This window comes from Aotus nancymaae, unplaced genomic scaffold, assembly GCF_030222135.1.
Source record: "Aotus nancymaae isolate 86718 unplaced genomic scaffold, 86718_ANA_hifiasm-v0.15.2.pri h1tg000057l, whole genome shotgun sequence".
Taxonomy (NCBI): Eukaryota; Metazoa; Chordata; class Mammalia; order Primates; family Aotidae; genus Aotus; species Aotus nancymaae.
The window spans coordinates 70,971,489-70,991,562 of record NW_026988471.1 but is presented as its reverse complement, the minus strand read 5'-3'; the positions used below and the strand labels follow the sequence as shown (position 1 = coordinate 70,991,562).

General features: G+C 53.2%; 1 protein-coding gene across 17 annotated transcripts in view; it reads right to left on the bottom strand.

The window, feature by feature from the left end:
• Positions 1-20,074, bottom strand: part of DYSF (dysferlin) — a 235,298-nt gene that overhangs the window by 63,995 nt on the left and 151,229 nt on the right. For 9 of the 17 annotated variants that reach the window (XM_012475622.3, XM_012475626.3, XM_012475631.3 and 6 more), the window contains 5 exons: positions 14,011-14,112; positions 13,731-13,892; positions 12,552-12,717; positions 11,957-12,033; positions 2,463-2,525 (listed from right to left, as the gene is read on the bottom strand). In XM_012475622.3, the coding sequence (XP_012331045.2) occupies positions 2,463-2,525; positions 11,957-12,033; positions 12,552-12,717; positions 13,731-13,892; positions 14,011-14,112 (570 nt within the window). The remainder of the gene's footprint in view (positions 1-2,462; positions 2,526-11,956; positions 12,034-12,551; positions 12,718-13,730; positions 13,893-14,010; positions 14,113-20,074) is intronic. The other 8 variants (XM_012475624.3, XM_012475629.3, XM_012475633.2 and 5 more) reach the window with 1 other exon arrangement.

Genomic DNA, 20,074 nt, shown 5'->3' with positions numbered 1-20,074 from the left:
CACATAAAGCCAGACTATTGAAATATTTGTATCACATAATTTCCAAATGGCATAACTTAATCATAAACAGTGGCTCTAGTGTATTTTGGGGCCTTTCAGCAACAGTAATTCTCATGCCTAGAACGTGTTCAAGAGCACAGAAAGTAGAGGTACACCTGAAAAAGATTTAAAAGAACTAGTACAACCCTGATATCAAAGTGTAACAGAGACAACCTAAAAGTAATACTTATTGCTGGGCGCGGTGGCTCACGCCTGTAATCCCAGCACTTTGGGAGGCTGAGGCGGGTGGATCACGAGGTCAAGAGATTGAGACCATCCTGGTCAACATGGTGAAACCCCGTCTCTACTAAAAATACAAAAAATTAGCTGGGCATGGTGGTGCATGCCTGTAATCCCAGCTACTCGGGAGGCTGAGGCAGGAGAATTGCCTGAACCCAGGAGGTGGAGGTTGCAGTGAGCCGAGATCGCGCCATTGCACTCCAGCCTGGGTAATAAGAGCAAAACTCCGTCTCAAAAAAAAAAAAAAAAGTAATACTTATTAATAGAAACGTAAAAATCCTAAGTAGTAGCAAATCTAACTCAATAATATATAATAGACGCTCTACTTAAAACTTCTTAGCCAGGATTAACAAATGCCGTCTGTCCTGTCTGTCAACAATCTGCCTGAGGTCCAGAGCCACTGACTGTCCACAGCTGTTCTAGGATGCCCACTGCAGCTCCAGAAGATGAGCTGGGTGTTTGCCAACAGTTAACTGTGTTTCCCCCCAGACCTGTTTATGCCAGTTGTACTAATATGGTAATTGGATAAACAAATTATATATTCAAAACACATCAACTTTGAATATGAAAAGGAAGGGCATTGTCTCTATGAAAACTAATTTGAGGTTTTTGTGTTTTGGTGAGGCTGTTTGTTTGCTTGTTTGCTTTTTGCAATAAGGTCTTGATTTGCCACCCAGGCTAGAGTGCAGTGATGCCATCACGGCTCACTGCAACCTCATCCTCCAGGGCTCAAGCAATCCTCCCACCTCAGCCTCCAGAGTAGCTGGGACTACAGGCATGTGCCACCATGCCTGGCTAGTTTTTGTATTTTCTGTAGAGACAGCTTCACTATGTTGCCACAGCTGATCTCAAACTCCTGGGCTCAAGCAATTTGCCCACCTCAGCCTCCCAAAGTGCTGGGATTATAGGCATGAGCCACCACAACTGGCTTGCTTTTAATTTTTTTTTTAAATGCTGAAGATCAAGTACAAGTGAGATAACATAAAAGATGGAAGGGCATCTTGAACTCTGAGGGGACTCTACACTCAGATTTTTTGGGCAAGTATCATTAAGTTCTCATCTAACTTTAATAAACATAAAGCTAAAAATCCTAGATACTACATTTTGGATATGATTTATACCAAAAGGATGACATGACACTCAAGTCAGCACATCCAAATTCAGAAAGAAGGCTTGGCACATGTCGAACGATTGGCAAATGAAGTTACATCGATATGGTTAAAAACAAAATGTTTATGGTACATCTGTATGACTTTTAATAAGTCCCCATTTAATCGACTTTTTGAATTAGCCAACCAACTACCTATCTTGATTGCATTAGGTAAGAAGGTCGCAACTGTAGTAAACTATAATACCATGACCAATTGACCGATTTGGGTTTATCCCAGGAATACAGCACAATTATACACTATATTAACGGACAATGGAAAATAAAATTATCATCTTAATAAATGCAAATGACATTTGACAGAATTAAACTTCCATGCCTAATTTTCTTTTTTTTTGAGACAGAGTCTCGCCCTGTTGCCCAGGCTGCAGTGCAATGGCACAATCTCGGTTCACGAGAGGCGCCCCACTGGCCCTCAGCATGGGACTTCAGGAGCATACGCTGAAGGCTAGACATCAAAGTCACCTTCCTAGAGGAACCCACAGTCCAGAAAGATGACACCTAGGGAATCCGCTCAGGCAAGCAGAAAGAAAGCCCTGCCGGGGACTGCAGAAGAACACTGTTGGTTCAAGCAGACCTCTTAGCACCGGAGGGGGCCAGCCAGGGTTCCTGGGTCACACACACCCTTCACGCCTCAGGGAGGAGCACGGAAAGTCAGCCTGCCGTTGCCCACAGAGGCTGCTGGGGTTCCCCGCTCCAGAAGTCAGAGACTAATTGAGAGATTCCCCTGCTTGCACTGGCCCATGCAGCCCCACCTAAGCCCCAGCCTTCACACAGGTAAATAAGATTAAGGTGAATCCCAGGAGGTAGATTTGTTGTCCCTTTGTGAGCACCCACTCCATAGCTTTCTCTCACCCCTCCTTTACATGAGGCAAAGACAGGCGACTTTCCTGCTTGGGCTCAGGAAATACCTCCTTTCTTCCCTCCCACTGTCCCTCCTGTTTCCCTCCTAACCCCCTTACCCCCAGCCCCACAAGGGAAAAAGAGAGCCCACAAATAAGTAAACAATACATACATGAGGACTGGATGGAGGAGAAGCCAAGTTAGTGGGGGCCAAGCTCGCCAGACCATCTGCAAGCTACAAATGAAATGTGCTGGTTAGCAACAGGATTAGAGAATCCACTTCAGGGAAAGCTGACAGTCCCCAGGAGGCAGCACTCTCTGACCGGGCACCCTCTGCTCCTCCTCCAGGGAGAACATGCGCTTTGAAGTTGGACAAGCCTGGCTCCAACACCTCACCAGAGGTGTGACTTTGGGCAAGCCCCCTGACCTCTCTCAATCAGCATCCTATCTGGAGAATGGGCCTGAAGCCCACCTCACAGGGCAACAGTGAGTATGAATGAGATGAAGGCTGTGCATGCCCAGCACAAGGCAAGGCACATGGAAAGGGCTCAGCCAGTGCCTGACTCTTGCCCGCTCTCTCACATGCCCTCCCTCCCTCTCCAACATCTGCCTATTTCAGGGACACTCCAACTCCCCAGCATCCTAACCGCTGAGCCATACCAACGCTGCTGGGCATGGTTCCTATGCTAGAGCAGGTTTCTCGGTCTTCTCTCCTCCAGGACAAGAACCAGGGCATCCATCATATGCCTTCCCCAAAACCTGACATCAGTGGGGACTTTAGGAGTCTTATAGTCCATCCTCCACTCCATGCTACGAATCACTTTCTGCATCCTTTTCTGAGCATCAGCTCCTTGCCTGCAATCTCCCAGTACTGTGAATCAGTATTTTACAAGGTGAATCCCTGGGCTGCAGCCTGAGCAAGGCCTCAGGGCTCAGGGCTGAGGGCAGGAAGACTTGTTCAGAGGCCACTGCGATACTCCAGAAGGGGATAGGGCTCTGGGTGGATGAGTACCAGGCTAGCAGGTGGGCAAGGTGAGAAGACGCATGCTGGGCAGAGGGAATCACAAGCGCAAAGGTGGAGAGGAAGGAAGAAGCACAGTCCATTCGAGAAAGAGCAAAGGGGTCAGGAGGGCAGGGGCTGAGGGAGGGAGCAGCCAGCTTGGACACAGAACTGCCAGGGCCGGCCCCACATCCTCTAAGCCTGGAGCAGGAGGCTCTGGTAGGACTCCAAGGAGCCAAACCCCAGGCTGGCCTGCCTTCCTCAGCAGGAAGATCCTGGAAGACACTCTCGCAATGCCCAGAGAAACCCATGGAAGGTGAAGCCCTGCTGGGCCCTGGAGGGGTGTCTGGGGACCCGGAGCCCTCCCTCCTCTGTGAAGAGACACTGAGGGGGCCCTCGGGGCTGTTCAGAGCCAGAAGCGCACACAGGAGGGCAGAAGCAGCCCTGAGTGCCCAGCCAGAGCTGCTGGATGGCCCTGGGGTGCTGGCCACTCCTCGTGTGACCCCTGGAATAGACTGGGTGAACTCCGCATGCGACCCCCAGCTGGCCAGAGATGGGCCCCTCCAGGCAGCAGCTCTGCCCCTCCCATTCACATCCTGAACCCCACAGAAGCCTCACTGTTATTTTTAATACAGTTCTTTTTTAGAAAGGTGAGAGGGAAACCGGCAGTTCACCAGAACAAAATAAAGCTAAACATAGTGCTCCAAAGATCTGGTCCAGCTTCAGAAATTACACGTTCCCCTTTGGGACTCAGGCATAATTTGCCACTCCGGTTCTGGGAGCACGTTCCCACCTTCACGGCATCCCAGAGACTATAACCAGAGCAGCAGGCTCAAAATTAGCCCCAGCCCCAGCACCTGGGAGCCTGGGAGCCTGGGAGGCTGGGAGCCTGGGAGCCTGGGAGCCTGGGAGCCTGGGGGCCGGCCAGCCCCAGCACCCACACCACGGAGCAAGGAAACAGTCTTCCACACACTAGCTGGCCAGGCCTAGCTCCTGCTGCCACCCCACACTCACCGCACACACAGACAACGCACCCACCACCTCTACCCCACATACACACCCACCTTTGCCACACACACCACCTCTACCACATACACACACACCCCATCTCTACTACACACACACACACACCACCTCTACCACATAGACACACACCCCATCTCTACCACACACACACCCCACCTCTACCACACACACACATCTCTACCATACACACACAAACACACCATCTCTACACACAAACACCCCTCTACCACATACACCCCACCTCTACCACACACACACACACCCCACCTCTACCACATACACACACACCCCATCTCTACCACACACACACACACCACCTCTACCACATACACACACACCCCATCTCTACCACACACACACACCCCTCTACCACATACACCCCATCCCTATGCCACACACACGTGCACACACACACCCCACCTCCACCACACACATACATACACCCCATCTCTACCACACACACCCCCCACCACCACATATACACACACACCCCCATCTCTACCCCACACAGACGCACACACCCCACCTCTACCACACACACACCCCATCTCTACCACATACACACACCCCACCTCTACCACACACACACCCCACCTCTACCCCCACACACACCCCACCTCTACCACACACAAACACCCCATCTCTACCACACACACACACACACACCACCTCTACCACATACACACACACCCCATCTCTACCACACACACACACCATACTACCACACACACACACCCCTCTACCACACACATCCCACCTCTACCACACACACCCCATCTCTACCACACACACGCACCACCACTATCACATACATGCACACCCCATCTCTACCACACACACACCCCTCTACCACACACACCCCACCTCTACCACACACACACCCCATCTCTACCACACACACACCACCTCTACCACACACACACACACCCCATCTCTATCACACACACCTCTACCACAAACACACCCCATCTCTACCCCCCCCACACATACTCCATCTCTACCACACACACACCACCTCTACCACACACACACACCATCTCTATCACACACACACACCTCTACCACACACGCACACCCCCATCTCTACCACACACACCACCTCTACCACACACACACACACACCTCTAGCAAACACACACTCCCATCTCTACCACACACATACACCACCTCTACCACACACACACACACCACCTCTACCATACACACACACCACCTCTACACACACCCCCATCTCTACCACACACACACCACCTCTACCACACACACACACCACCTCTACCACACACCCTCCTATCACACACACACCACCTCTATCACACACACACCACCTCTACCACAAACTCCCATCTCTACGACACACACACACAACCTCTACCACACACCCCCACCTCTACCACACACCCCCACCTCTACCACACACACACCACCGCTACCACACACACCACCTCTACCACACACACACACCACCTCTACCACACACCCCCCTCTCTACCACACACACACACCACCTCTACCACACACACACACCACCTCTTCCACACACCCCCACCTCTACCACACACACACACCTCTACCAAACACACACACCACCTCTACCACACACCCCCACCTCTACCACACACACACACACCACCTCTACCACACACACACACCACCTCTTCCACACACCCCCACCTCTACCAAACACACACACCACCTCTACCACACACACCCCCACCTCTACCACACACACACACCACCTCTACCACACACCCCCACCTCTACCACACACACACCACCTCTACCACACACACACACCACCTCTACCACACACACGCACCACCTCTACCACACACATACACCAACGCTACCATGCACCCCCACCTCTACCACACACACACCACCTCTACCACACACACACACCACATCTACCACACACACACACCACCTCTACCACACACCCCCATCTCTACCACACACACACACCACCTCTACCACACACACCACCTCTACCACACAAACACACCACCTCTACCACACACCGTCACCTCTACCACACACACACACCAACTCTACCACACACCCTCATCTCTACCACACACACACCACCTCTACCACACACACCACCTCTACCACACACACACACCACCTCTACCACACACCACAACCTCTACCACACACACACACCACCTCTACCACACACACCCATCTCTACCACACACACCCATCTCTACCACACACACACCCCACCACTACCACACACACACACCACCTCTACCACACACACACCTCTACCACACACACACCACCTCTACCACACACACACCACCTCTACCACACACCCCCACCTCTACCACACACACACACCTCTACCACACACACACCACCTCTACCACACACCACCACCTCTACCACACACACACACCCTACCTCTACCACACACCCCCATCTCTACCACACACATACACCACCTCTACCCCACACACACACCACCTATACCACACACCCCCATCTCTACCACACACACACACCACCTCTACCACACACCACCTCTACCACACACACACACCACCTCTACCACACACCCCCATCTCTACCACACACACCCCCCACCTCTACCACACACACACACCACCTCTACCACACACCCCCACCTCTACCACACACACCCCCCACCTCTACCACACACACGCACCACCTCTACCACACACCCCCATCTCTACCACACACCACCACCTCTACCACACACACACACCCTACCTCTACCACACACCCCCATCTCTACCACACACATACACCACCTCTACCCCACACACACACCACCTATACCACACACCCCCATCTCTACCACACACACACACACCACCTCTACCACACACCACCTCTACCACACACACACACCACCTCTACCACACACCCCCATCTCTACCACACACACCCCCCACCTCTACCACACACACACACCACCTCTACCACACACCCCCACCTCTACCACACACACACACCACCTCTACCACACACCCCCACCTCTACCACACACACACACCACCTCTACCACACACACACCACCTCTTCCACACACCCCCGCCTCTACCACACACACACACCCCACCTCTATCACAGAGACACACCCCCCACCTCTACCAAACACACACCCCCACCTCTACCACACACACACCCCACCTCTACCACACACACACCCCCATCTCTAGCCCACACACCCCACCTCTACCACACACACACACCCCACCTCTACCACACACACACACACCCCACCTCTACCACACACACACCCCACCTCTACCGCACACACACACACCCCACCTCTACCACACACACACCACCTCTAACACACACACACCCACATCACCTCTACCACACACACCCACATCACCTCTACCACACACACCAGCTCTACCACACACACACACACCACCTCTAACACATGCACACACACACACCTCCTCTACCATACACACCCTCTCTAACACATGCACACATCTCCTCTAACACACACACCTCCCCTAACACACACACACCCTACCTCTACCACACACACACACACCCCTCTACCACAAAACACACACACACACAGAGTCCCACTTCCAAGCCTTTGCCTGAGCACGCCTGCCCGCCATGACAGCCTCCCTGTCCTCCCCTGTTCACCCACCCGTCTCAGAGGCCCCTCCCCAGAGAAGCTGCCCTCCTTGCTTACTTAGCACATGCTGAAGCTGCAGGGCCAGGAGAGTCCAACAGCTTGGTCTCCTTGTTAACGAAGCATCTCCTCGCTTTGACATCACTCATTTGAGATCTTCCTGATACCCCCTCATCCCTCATCTCTTTGTGACCAGAGGCAGAATTTCCTAAAAGTTATTCCTTTAATTCTTCAACACACACATAATCCCACCCCGCAAAATTCTCCTTCTCTGAGGACTTAGAGGAGCCCCTCTACCCAAGTGTGCTCACTCAGAACGCTAGGCAAGAGCTGCCCTTGCCATACCTAGCTGACTCTGGGGGAATCTCAGGGCCTCAAAGGTGTGATTTCTAGGGGTAGAGCCTCTATTTGGAGCTTGCAGACCCTCTACAGGAAATGGACGGGGGTGGCATGCTCTCTGTGTGTTCCTGAATACTGTTTTCCTTCTCCTAATCATAACACCAAAAACTGCCTTCATAAAAAAACAGACTGGTGAACAAAGACCCTAATTTTACTTTAAAGGTAGAAATAAGGTCAAAGACAGAAAGAGAAACCCAGAAGGAAGAGGAAAGGATGAGAAGGAAATGTTGGGAGCAGTGCATTCGAACTGTGTGTGGTTGGAGGTAATGCCTATTTTTTTCGTTATTTTTCTATATTTTCCAAATCTTACATAATGAACACGTATCATATTTATTATCTGAAAAAAATGAATATGTTGTTTTCTTTTTTTTTTTTTTTTTTTTGTTGAATATGTCATTTTCTAAGGCAGAGAACTAGTTGGAATAGGATACCTCTGTTGTCCCTCTGTGAGGACACACCCAGGCCTGCCCTCAGAAAGTTCAAAGTCAAGGCCACAATTCCTGCATCGCCACCACCAAGCGTGCACCCATGGGAGCTCGTGCTCATCCCCCGCACCATGCACACTCATGTGCACACACCACCCCCAGCCCTAGTCTGCCAGCCTAAAGTCTACACATAGGACGGCCGCACAGACCAAGAACAAGTGGTGGAGTTAATAAGTGTGAGCATTTCTCATCCCAACCCTCCTCACCACAGAGAAGTTTAAAGAGGCCAGACATCCCCCAAGCAGGGCCCCCCTCACCCCTAGAGACAGTCACCGACTTCCGAACCCTGGAAGGCTAGGCACAGACCTGCTTTATGCATATGTTTTGCGTCACCTCCAGAACTGGCCACTCGACACACACCAAAACATTTCTAGAAACCTAAGAAATGCTCCGTGGTGAGTACCAGCACATAGCCTGAACTTCAGGCAAGGGTCTCCAGTGACATGTTCTAAATGAGTGGCCAGCTCATCCCAGGACCTGGGCAGATGCTGGTGAGAAGGTTTTGGGAGCAGAGAGAAGGTGTCACTGAGGAAAGACACAGGAAGGGACCAGGGTGGCAGGGTAGCTCTGGCAAGAGCAGGTTTGAGCTAGGAAGAGTCTGAGGACCACAGCCAGGACGTGGTGAGTGCATCCAGCACCAGCCAGGGCTGCATCAACTGTGAGGACGGAACGGGCTGCCGAGAAACACCAGTGGGGCAGACAGGAGCCAGCCAAAATCCAAATTCTGCCAGACCTCTCGTCCCTCCCATCCCCGGACGCCAGGCCTTTCATGCTATCTGCGTTGGGGGAGGAGGGAGAGGAAGAGAGCCCAGCCATAGTTATCTAGCAAACCACTGGAACTGCACCCAGGGTCAGCTGCCTCCTAGGTTGGCCTTGGAGCGCCTGTCCTCCAGAGTGCCAGGGACAGGGAGGAGAGGCGAGCAAGTGAAAGATTTCCTGGATCAGCCAAATCAGAGGAATGGATCTCAGAGAAAAATGCAGAACTAAGTCAGATACCAGACAAGGGACTTCCCCAGAGGGCCACAGCTCCCTGGAGACCAGAACTGGTCTCCCTGCTGGGTTTGTGGCTCTTGAGAACGGTTTTGTCTCCTTCACCAGACAGGGAGCTCCATGAGGGCAAGGTCCAAGCCTCCCCCATCAGAGCAAGCCAATGTCATTTCCTCCTCTCCCCACTCCTAGGCCAGGGGAGGCCCAGCCCCTCCCCAGGTGGGCACGCCTCCAGGAGCCCCGTCCCAGCTCCCACCAGCATTGCCGGTCTGTCCAGCAGCTCCAGTCGGAGTGGCCATGTGCTCTCACAAACAGCGCAGGCCCAGCTCTGGCTCAGACCCCAGCCCCAGTTCCCTCATGTCAACGCCGGGAGGATGGCCAGGCTGGGCCTCCTCATCGTCTGCCTCTGGCTGTGCTTGTAGCCAACAGGACCTAAAATAGTCCCTCCCCATCTGAGTGTGTAGACATTTTGAGGGCAGCACACACAGAACGGAAATCCTGCTGGGCAGGCCCCGCACTTCCCTGCACAATCTCAGACAGGCCTGTGGAGCAGCCGGGAACAGGAGCCAGGAGCAGGCAGCCAGAGTTTGGGGCAAATTATCTGCCTAATTCAGCTATAAACACCCAAGCAGGCCAGAGGCACCAGCACTGAGTTTAGCTAAATTTTACAAAGGGACATCTGAAATTTCCATTTGGGTTTTCCCAGCCAAGAGAGAGGTTCCTCCTCAGATCCACACAGACAGTGGCCAGAAAATCCATCCATCTATCCATCTACCCATTTGCCCAGACAGACTTCCATTAACACCTTGGCTAAGCAAGGCCTTGTGCTGAGCATTCTGAATACAAAGAGGAAGGAGCCGCAGTTGCTGCCCTAGGCTTAGCCCAGGGAATATGCTAACACTGACAGAGACGTGCAGGCCCTAGAGGAAGCGCAGTGACCCAGTGACCGAAAGTCAGGCAAGTCCCGCAGGAGAAGAGGAGGAGCCGGGAAACACTTCCCTGAAAAAGTGACCACACCTAAGTCAAGTTTTAAAGACTGACCAAGAGTTAGTCAAGGAACTGGGGGCAGGGGGTCTCCCCAGCAGAAAGGCTAGCAGGGCAGAGCCCTGGAGAGCCATAGAGCCTAGAGAGATGGAACTCAGGGCTTCTGAGGACTTTTAGCATCCATGCAGCAAGGCTGAGGACACAGGTATCGTCTGCACAGGCCTGGAGGCTCTGCCTCTGGGTGGCCTGGAGGTTCTGGGAGCCCCAGGATGCCAAAGGTGTGACCAGTATCTTTCAAAGCCCAGAGAGGAGCGTGACAACCTGGAACGGATGGTGAGTTCAAGGCTGGTGCTCACGGTGAAACCTTTTTCCATATCTACTGTGGGAAGAACCAGATGGGCTCAGCCCTAAAGAATCCAGAGCCACTCTGTGGCCCACAGTGGGGGGGGATGCTGCCCCTCAGCACAAGATGCCACATACCTCCTCCCATGCTCTGTGGCATTGGCATCTGCATCACCAGCTGGCCCTCTGTTGCTGACTATGTAGCAAAAGGATGACTCCTACCTCCCCCAGGGCTGGAGACTCTAAAATAATGTCCCCTCCTGCCTCCTGCCTCCTTTTCCCTGCAGGTGGAGGAATGGGGCAAGATGGACTCTTGGCTTGAACACAGCCTTCTCTTTCTAAGCTGTCTCCAAGAAGCCACCAAGCACAAGCCCACAGAAGAACTTCCCCCTAAGAAGGGGCCTGTCCAAGGTGGAGATATGGAGCTGGAGGACTCCAGAAATGTTCCAGTCACTCCCTGCCCTCTTCCTTCTCTCATTTGCCCCTCTACCCTGACTTTCTGGTGACCTCTAGGAGAAAGCTCTCACCATGGCCCCCAGGGTAGAGGGGCCATTTTTCTCATATGCTTCCAAGAAAACGGATTGAGTCTTGCCCAGACGAGCACACCCCACCCCCTTCAGCCATACTGAAAGCTCCCATCTGGGTCTCTCTGCCATACAGTGTCCACCGGACAGTGTCCAGCCACCAGAACCCAGAGGGGGATGTGTACAGACCCTGTGTGATAATGAAGTGTGGGGGAGGGGGGTGGGACGAGACAAGGAATGGAGGGGAAGGGTGACCCAGGCCTCCCCGGAGGATGCCCTTCCTACCTGGATGGGGATGAGGGGCTCCTTGTCATCGATGTCGATGAGCACGTCTTCCCCAGGACTGAGGAGGCTCACATCGTCTGCAGAGGAGGGAGGCACCGAGGCCTGAGAGGGGCTCTCTCAAAAGGCTCCCCCTCGCCAGCCCCAGGGCTCAGCCGAGACTCCACAGTCTCTCCACATCTCTCAGCCGGTTTCCCTCTCTTCCTCCCTCCCAGTAAGTCCCTCTCTTATCTCCACCTCTCCCATCCTCCTTCACGTGCAGTCTTCCCCTTCTCTGCCTTCCTCTCCTCACATTTCTCTCTTCCGTCCCCATATTACCACCTCCCTGCCCTCCCTCTCCTTCCCACTGGCCTCACTTTGAGTCTGTGCCCCTCAGCTCCCACAAGCATCAGTCACCTGCTCCTGGTGCCCCCCACCCAGAGTGAGCCTCCACCCTAAGGAAGGTGAGGTCCCCACCCTGTGGTCTAGCAGAGCAGAAACCACTTCTCATTCAGTTCTCCATAAGAGAAGGGCTTCAGGATGCATCTCAACTACGAAGGGTGGCTTAGCCCCGAGGCCCGCCCTTCCCTGAGCTCCCCAGCGTCTCCCCTTCCCCTACCTGGGCCGCCCTGTGGGGATGGGCTCTCCGCCGAGTAGGGGTCACACAGGAAGCTCTCCAGGGAGCGAATGGTACACTGGCCCACTACAGGCCGGCGGCCAAACTGGCGGTTATCGATGACCTTGACAGTGATGGGGGGGCAGTAGAGCTCCTCGCTGGGCAGCATCTGGGTGGAGGAGGAAGAACCCATTGGCCTGAATCCCTCTCTGGGAAGCCTCCAGGTCAGGCCCAAAGAGCAGAAAATGACTGTAAACCACAGATAATCCCCACAGCCAGAAATCCAAAATGGTAGCTGGCCCAGAGCTGGGCAGTGGAGCGAAGGCACACACCTTTCCACCGGCCCCTTGAACCCTGCCTGCGGATGCTGGCTCTCCCCCCACAGCTTTACCTTCCACACACATCCCGTTCAGCCTGAACTGAAAACAAGGCTGCGTTTCCTCGCTGGCTGGGGAGGGGGCGAGGGGACTTGGCCCCGGACTCGACATTTCTTGCAGACAGTCCCCCCCAAGTGGATACTCAAGAGTTGGCTTACAGACCCAGATTCTTCCCCCCACACACCCCAAAAGCACTTTGAACACAACTTGAAATAATTTATATACTCTCCTTCAGGGGCGGCTTTGGCTCGGCCAAGAGGAGGCTTCTGTTGACAGCCACTGGGCCTGGAATTTCTACAGCGCTTTCATCTTGCAAACCATTTTCTTTTCCTCAGACTTGCCTCACTCCAGCCACTATGTCTAGGCATCCCAGGGCGCTGGAGAGGGCTGGGGACCCGAGGGCTGTGGGGTGAGCTCCTCTGAGGGGGCCCAGGCTGGGGAGGATGTGGTCCAGAAAGGTTTGGAGGAATCCTGGAAGGCTGAATCCTGGAAGGGCATTCCAGGGGACTGAAACCTGGCCCCAAAGGGAAAGAGCCAGGGGATGGCTCCTGGGGACTTTTACTGACCCAGGATCTGGGTAGGAGGAGCAGGCTGGCCCCATGTGTGCTACTCACAGGCCTGAACCCTTCCAGTGAGGAGGGTATGAGCATTCCTCCCCATGTTCATGGGACAGTGAGGTGAGAGATGGCATGACCTGCCCTGGACCCTGCAGGGAACTGGAGCACAAGCCCCAGGCTGCTTGGGGCTGTGTGGAACTTCTAGCCCCCAGGACTCTGGAAGGGGACAGTAGGGAGGTGGGGCTCACCACTTCCATGAAGAGGGTGCAGATGTCAAAGTTGGGGTTCTTCCGGAGGTTCCTGATGACACAGGACTGCACCGTCTGGCCCCCACACTCTACCACAAGGCTGGGGGAGGAGATGCTGGCCAGCTGGTAGCTCTTCATGTTCCGCAGGCCCCATGCCAGGATCTGGATACACACAATGAGGAGAGCGGTTCAGAAGGCCCCAGGCCCCAGGAATGGCTGGGGCCAGAAAGGGGAAGAGCAGGCTACTCCCAGCCCCCGTGTCCAGGCCAGGCCCACTCACCTCGATGGCAGTACGCTGGAGCGCTGGCTTGATGTTCTGAGGAACCATGTAGATGTTCGCCTCCCTCTGGGGCGGTGGGTAGGGCAGGTCTGTGTCCTCGGACTGCAGTGGACCAGCAGGTAGAATGGAGACAAAGGTGGGAGGAAGACCAAGGCAAAGAGACAAGAGAAGGACAGATGGGACAGAAAGAAATGCCAAGCACAGGAGAAACAGAGAAGCAAAGACAGAAGTGGACAAACAGGGAGGCAGAAACAAGAGAGCTAAGTCAGTTTCGGCCAGGCACCATCTTCTCCAGGATCACACTTCCAGCACCTTCACCCAGGGTTCAGGTCTCCTTGTTTCAGCTGAATCCCAAGTCACCCCTCCTTCCATGGTGCAGGCTCTGATGCCCCCCTGATCTGCTCAGGGTCTCCCCCTCCCTGACATGCACAGGGTACATGAGTGTACACACTGTGCACTCCATCCCGTCAGGTCCACCTCAGCCCCTCTGAGTCCCAGAGAGGACACGTGCCTGCCCCCCAGCCTGGTTCTCCTGCCTCCTGGCTCAGACCCTTCCAGGTTATCATCCCCCTGCAACTGAGACACCTTCCAGCCCCAAACTCCAACCTCTCACACCTGTCCCCTATGAGGACAGGACATTTGCACTGTGAGCCAGAAAGAGGAGAATAATTGACCAACAGAAGAAGGGGCTATAAGGACCCGTCATCCCCAGAACACCAATGCACGCTGCTGGGGAGACTTCCTCTCCACTACAGAGACGAGCAAGTGTGTGTCAATTCTGGCCTACTACGGGTTTGCCAACAAGAGTTTGGCAAGAATCCTCAATGACCACGAAGAACTACATGAGGAAGCAAGGCGGGGCCAGGGAGGCAGGTATTTCCTTAGATAGTTAACTGCCAATAACAGCGGTTGGGAACACAGGTGTGAGTCCTAGCTCTACTGCATACGACATTAAATAGATTATTTCACCTCTCTATCACTCAATGCTTTCATCCATAAAATGGATAGCAAAAGTTGTTGACCTCTAAAGGTTAGGGTGAGGGTTGAAGAAGTTAATACCTGTATAACATTTAGAGGAGTGCCTGTTTATGTAAACCTTCAACAGGACAATTAGCCCATGTGGTACCTTTGTGACGATTAGAGAAAGATGTGCTTTTCTTAAGACTCTTTACTTCCATGTCAGAAAATCGTCATATTTTCTGAGTTTATTAGAACAAGACACTTTACTGCCACCTATTGGGAAATTGTTATAATAAATACACATATATAGTTCCTGTGCTAGAATTTGCACCCCATTAGACACAATGTCCTTGTGCAGTGCCCAACCTGCACATCCATACGTGGAGGGCCTGACACTCAGGAAATGTTAACTATATTAAAAGAACTGTGATGGACACCTTACAGAGCTTGCCTCATGTAATCTCATTTATTAAACAATGGAATCACTGGATTCATTTTCCAAGTGACTTGCGTTGGGTTCCTGTGCAAGGATGGTACATCCATACACAGATGCTGTGCCACAGATGCTGAGAGCAGTGAAAGCAGAGAGAGATATCAGCTTCCCCTACCTCCATGAAGTGTGACATGCCATTCTCCTGCCAACCCACGCCATTCTCCTGCCCAGTGACACCTGATGACACCATGTTTCCCTGACCTACAGCAGCTGGAAGCTTTGTCCTAGAATCAGACTTCAACTCTAGCTCCAGCTCTGCCACCTCCTCACCGATTGACCTTGGGCAAAAACTCAACCTCGGTGACTCAGTATCCTCAGTTGAAGACCTGAGATCAGCTGCGCTGATAATTAAATGAGAGAACAAATCCAAAGAGCACCTGGCACATAGGAGGTGCTTATAAATGGCTGTGACTGTAACTCTTACTAGAATTGTTGTTGGTACCATTGTTTTTGCCATTGGTGTTGGTGTTGATCTCCCCAGGGTGACTTCAAGACAGCTGAGCCATCAGAAGCATCTTTCAGAGGAACACTGGCTTTATTACTATCTCTAAGTCACTAGGGCATAAAGCGAAAAAGCTTGTCATTTTCCTCCAGATCCACAATGCTGGTGGCATGATGCAGGAAGCCCCTACACTGCTGACTGGCTGATGGGGAGGGGTGATAGAGCTGCTGCAGTGCACAACTCCAGGGGGCGCTATGTGTGCCTCAGTCCACATGAAAGGGGCCCTGGAAGCACGGAGGCAGGGCCTGCACAGCTTCTGCAGTGACCTGGCTGCTATGGAGACCCCCAGTTCGATGTCCTCCCTGGGCACTCCAAGGCCACCAGCTACAGGTAGCAGCAGAGCAGGGTGTCTTTAAAGACAGGGTTGCACTTGAAGGCGCTTGTGGCCTGTTCATGGCCCCTTGTGGCTAGTGCCCAACCCAATATGGACCAGAGCCAAAAACCCAAGACAAAGAGGGGCCAAAAAAAAAACAACAGGGAGGGAACATCCCCAGGATCCCCTGAGCAGAGAGGCAGAAAGACCAATCTTTCTCATGCGCTTGTTCTCTTAACATCACTAAGGAACACGCATGAACACATTCCTCCCAGAATATTTCCTCTCTAGACCCCCAAACACTGGGCAGCATCCACTTCATCCCTCGCTTCCCCGGTCTCTCCCCTCGGGGCTCCCTCGAGCTCCAAGGTGATGACATTCCTCTCTAAAGAATGGACCAGGCTCCCCATCTTCAGTAGCCTGCTCACTGAGGACAGAGGAACAAGAACCTGGAGAAGGTTAAGCTCTGGTACCGTTTGGAGAAGGCCCTGGAGGAAGAAGGCAGGAGCACACAGCTGCAGAGCGCCAGGCCCAGCGGAGGCAGAGGAAGAGAGAAGCAGAGACAGTGGTTAGAGGTGTGTACCAGGCAGCTTCCTCAGCACGAGGCCACCACATGCATCCCAAGGCCAGCTCTGTCCACTGTGCTGTCCCCAGGGATCCCAGAACATGCTTCTTCCCTGCAATTTCCTGCCACCTCCCAGGGTTGCCTGCCTCTGCGGCTCCCCCTATGACCACGCATCCAAATCCTCCTCCCCAATTTTTCACACTATCTCCTGGATCTTCTCCTTCCCAATTTAAAGACATCCCCATCTCCCAAATCCACCCACACCCTCTTCTGTGTCCTCTCTGCAGGCTCCTTCCTCCCCTCACTCTCATTCTGTCGTCTCCACACACTACCGCTCCTCCCTCACATCCACACCACTCACTGCCCAGTGCACCCTGCTTCTGCCCTCAGCACCCATCCCCGGAAATTTCTGTCTCCAAAGTCCCCTACCCGAAGGACACTCATGGGCTCTTCTCTCTGTCGTGCCCCCTTAGCAGCATCTGGCCAGCTGACCTCGCCTCCTTCCTAAACCATCTCTCTGGATCCACGCCACTGTCCCACCCTGTTTGCTGAGCCTCCTCTGCAGCCTCCCCATCTTCCTCCACCACACCCTGATCTGCTCCTTAGTCCTCTCCTAGATTTTCTGCTCCCAAACATCTCTGCTAAGCCCCAATATCTTATGGCTTAGTTCATTACACTGAACTTGTCCAAAACTAAATTCTTTATCTTCACCTCAAAACCCGCTCCCTTCAAATCTGACCTCATCATCCACCTAGACAACCAAGCCAAAAGCCCCCATGCCACCCTTGGCTCCTCCTGCCCCTCATCGCCCTGCCTGACTGACCACCAAACCCTAGGGATCCTGTCCCCTAAACATCTCTCACACCCACCCTCCCACCCATCTCCTTTGCTCAGTACAAGCCACCACCCTCTCTCGCCTGGATTCACCAGCATCCCCCTTTCTTTTGGCTTTGACACCCTCTGCAAACAGCCCATGCCTGCTGCAATCTGCAGCCAGGGTGGACTTTCGAATAATGTCACTCTCTGCTTCAAGCCTTCCAATGTCTTCCCATCTGCTCAGGATGAAGTGCAAACTCTTCATAGTAGCCTCCACAAGACCCCTAATCCTCTAGCTCCTGCTGCCTTCTCTGGGCATGTCTCTCATCAGATAAATTTCCCCTTGACGACCCCAAGTAGTGATGAACCACCTTCTGGGACACACGCAACACCTGCCCTTCTGAATGCTAGCAGGTTGCAGGAGGCACCATGCTCCTTTAGCTTTGAGACTAGGAGCTCAGTGGTCCCTCTGTCTGAAATGCACTTCTACCCCACTCCATCTGTACTTCCTATTCAGACTGCAGGTCTCCATTTAAATCTTCCCTGGTGCCCCAACCTTAAGGACCCTTGGCCCCCATAGCAACTTACACTTATTTTCATAGAAAGACACATCAGTCAATCACCCCTTGCCACCTCCACATGTTCGTTTGATTGTGTCCTCGGTTAAACCAGCAATTCTGTACACAGGGACCACAGCTGAATTCCCCCATCCAATAAATAAATGATAATGAATGGGTAATTGAAGGAGAAGAGGGAGAGTGAAGACAGAAGAGTGGGTGGATGGGAGGATGAAGGAATGAATCCAACACACTCGCCTCCTTCCTAGCACCCGTGCGTGCTCCAGCCTGACCCTGGGTCCTCCCCAGGCCTGCTCACTACTCCTTCTGGTTCAACAGGCTTTCTTTACTGCCACCTGAATCTAACCCATTTTTAGGGCCTAATTCAAGGTCTCCAGAAAAATCTCCCCCAGATGCTTCAGAAACATCTTGTAACCTGACTCTGACTCTCTTAACCCCCTCTACACGACCCTTTCCCCACATACCCCATTCCTATGGCCCTAAGAAATCTCTGATCATCTCACAGGCAGGAGTCCTGAAGCCTCTGCCAGCTCTTGAGCCTGGTTTTCCACTTTTTTCTGGTCCAGCCCACTTGAGGGGTATAATAGGGGGTGTAGACTGAAAGTGCCGCCAGAACATCCTGATTGACTGTCCTATGAATGATGGGGGACGAAGCCACATTTGACCAGCTCCTGCCTTGCTCCCCTCTGACGCAGGGCAGACCAGGGGCGGCTACAGAGGTGAGTTCTACAGGTGTGCAGGGTGTTGATCAAGCCAGCCCAGACCAAGAGGACCCCAAGAACAAGTGAGACTCTCTCCCCTGCCAGAGCTGAAGCCATCCTCAAGCCCACTTCAGTCTGTCTGTCCCGCTGGCCAGTTTAGCACAAAGAACCAAGGCCCTGAGCCATGAGAGGGGCTCCCCTGGCCCAGTCCTAGGGGCCAGCACATTAGAGAGGCGTCGCTCCCAGGGCAAAGGAAGTGCTGGCAAGCTTCCTGGGTCAGCCCAGTCACCAGTAGCCTGTGGACCCTCACCTCACCCAGCAGGGGACAGAAGACTCCACAGTCACATCCTGGTTCCTCAGGGAGCTCCAGGCAGGGGGCAGCCAGACAGGCTGGGAGGGCTCCATTGTCTGCCTGCCCCACCCAGCTCGTTAGGAACAACATGTTGCTCTAATTACACTTCCCAGGAAAAAACAGTGTTTTAAATTAAGGCCTTGGAGGAGGTATGGGGGATGGGGGACCACTGGCTTTATTTTCCTGATTGCAAAACACCAAATTTTTCCTTCTAGTGGATTTGGGGGTGCAGGAGAGTACCCAGGTACATCTCAGAGTAAAAGCCATATACCCTACAGCCTGGATGGGTGGATGGAGTGGCATCTGGTAACCCCCACCCCTGAGCTGGCAGTAAAATCAGCCACAAAGCATACAATCTCTTCCACCAGGACATCCCCTGCCCCGCAGGAGAGAAGCAGCAGAAGCAACGGTAATAATCTAAACCACGCCCCCTCGCCTCCCCATGCATGCCCCCCGCAAATGGTCAGGATCGCAAACCCGTAAGTCTTCCTCTACACGTTTTCTGTATCCTGGGGTCCCTGGGCATTCAGGGACCCACCATCACCTCTGCTGCTGTGTGTGCGTGTATGTGTGCGCCCTCGAGAGTGTACATACTCACACACGCTCACACGTGCAGGCACACACTCTCCAGTTCTCAGGAAATCTAAAATTGCAGTTTCTTTGAACTCATTCCCCTTGGCAGCATGGACTGCCTTTGTTCTCCAGACAAAAAGGAAAAGAAACGAGACAGAGGGCTCAGAAGAGGCGGGGAGAAAGAGGAAGCTGGGGCCAAGGAGCAAACAGG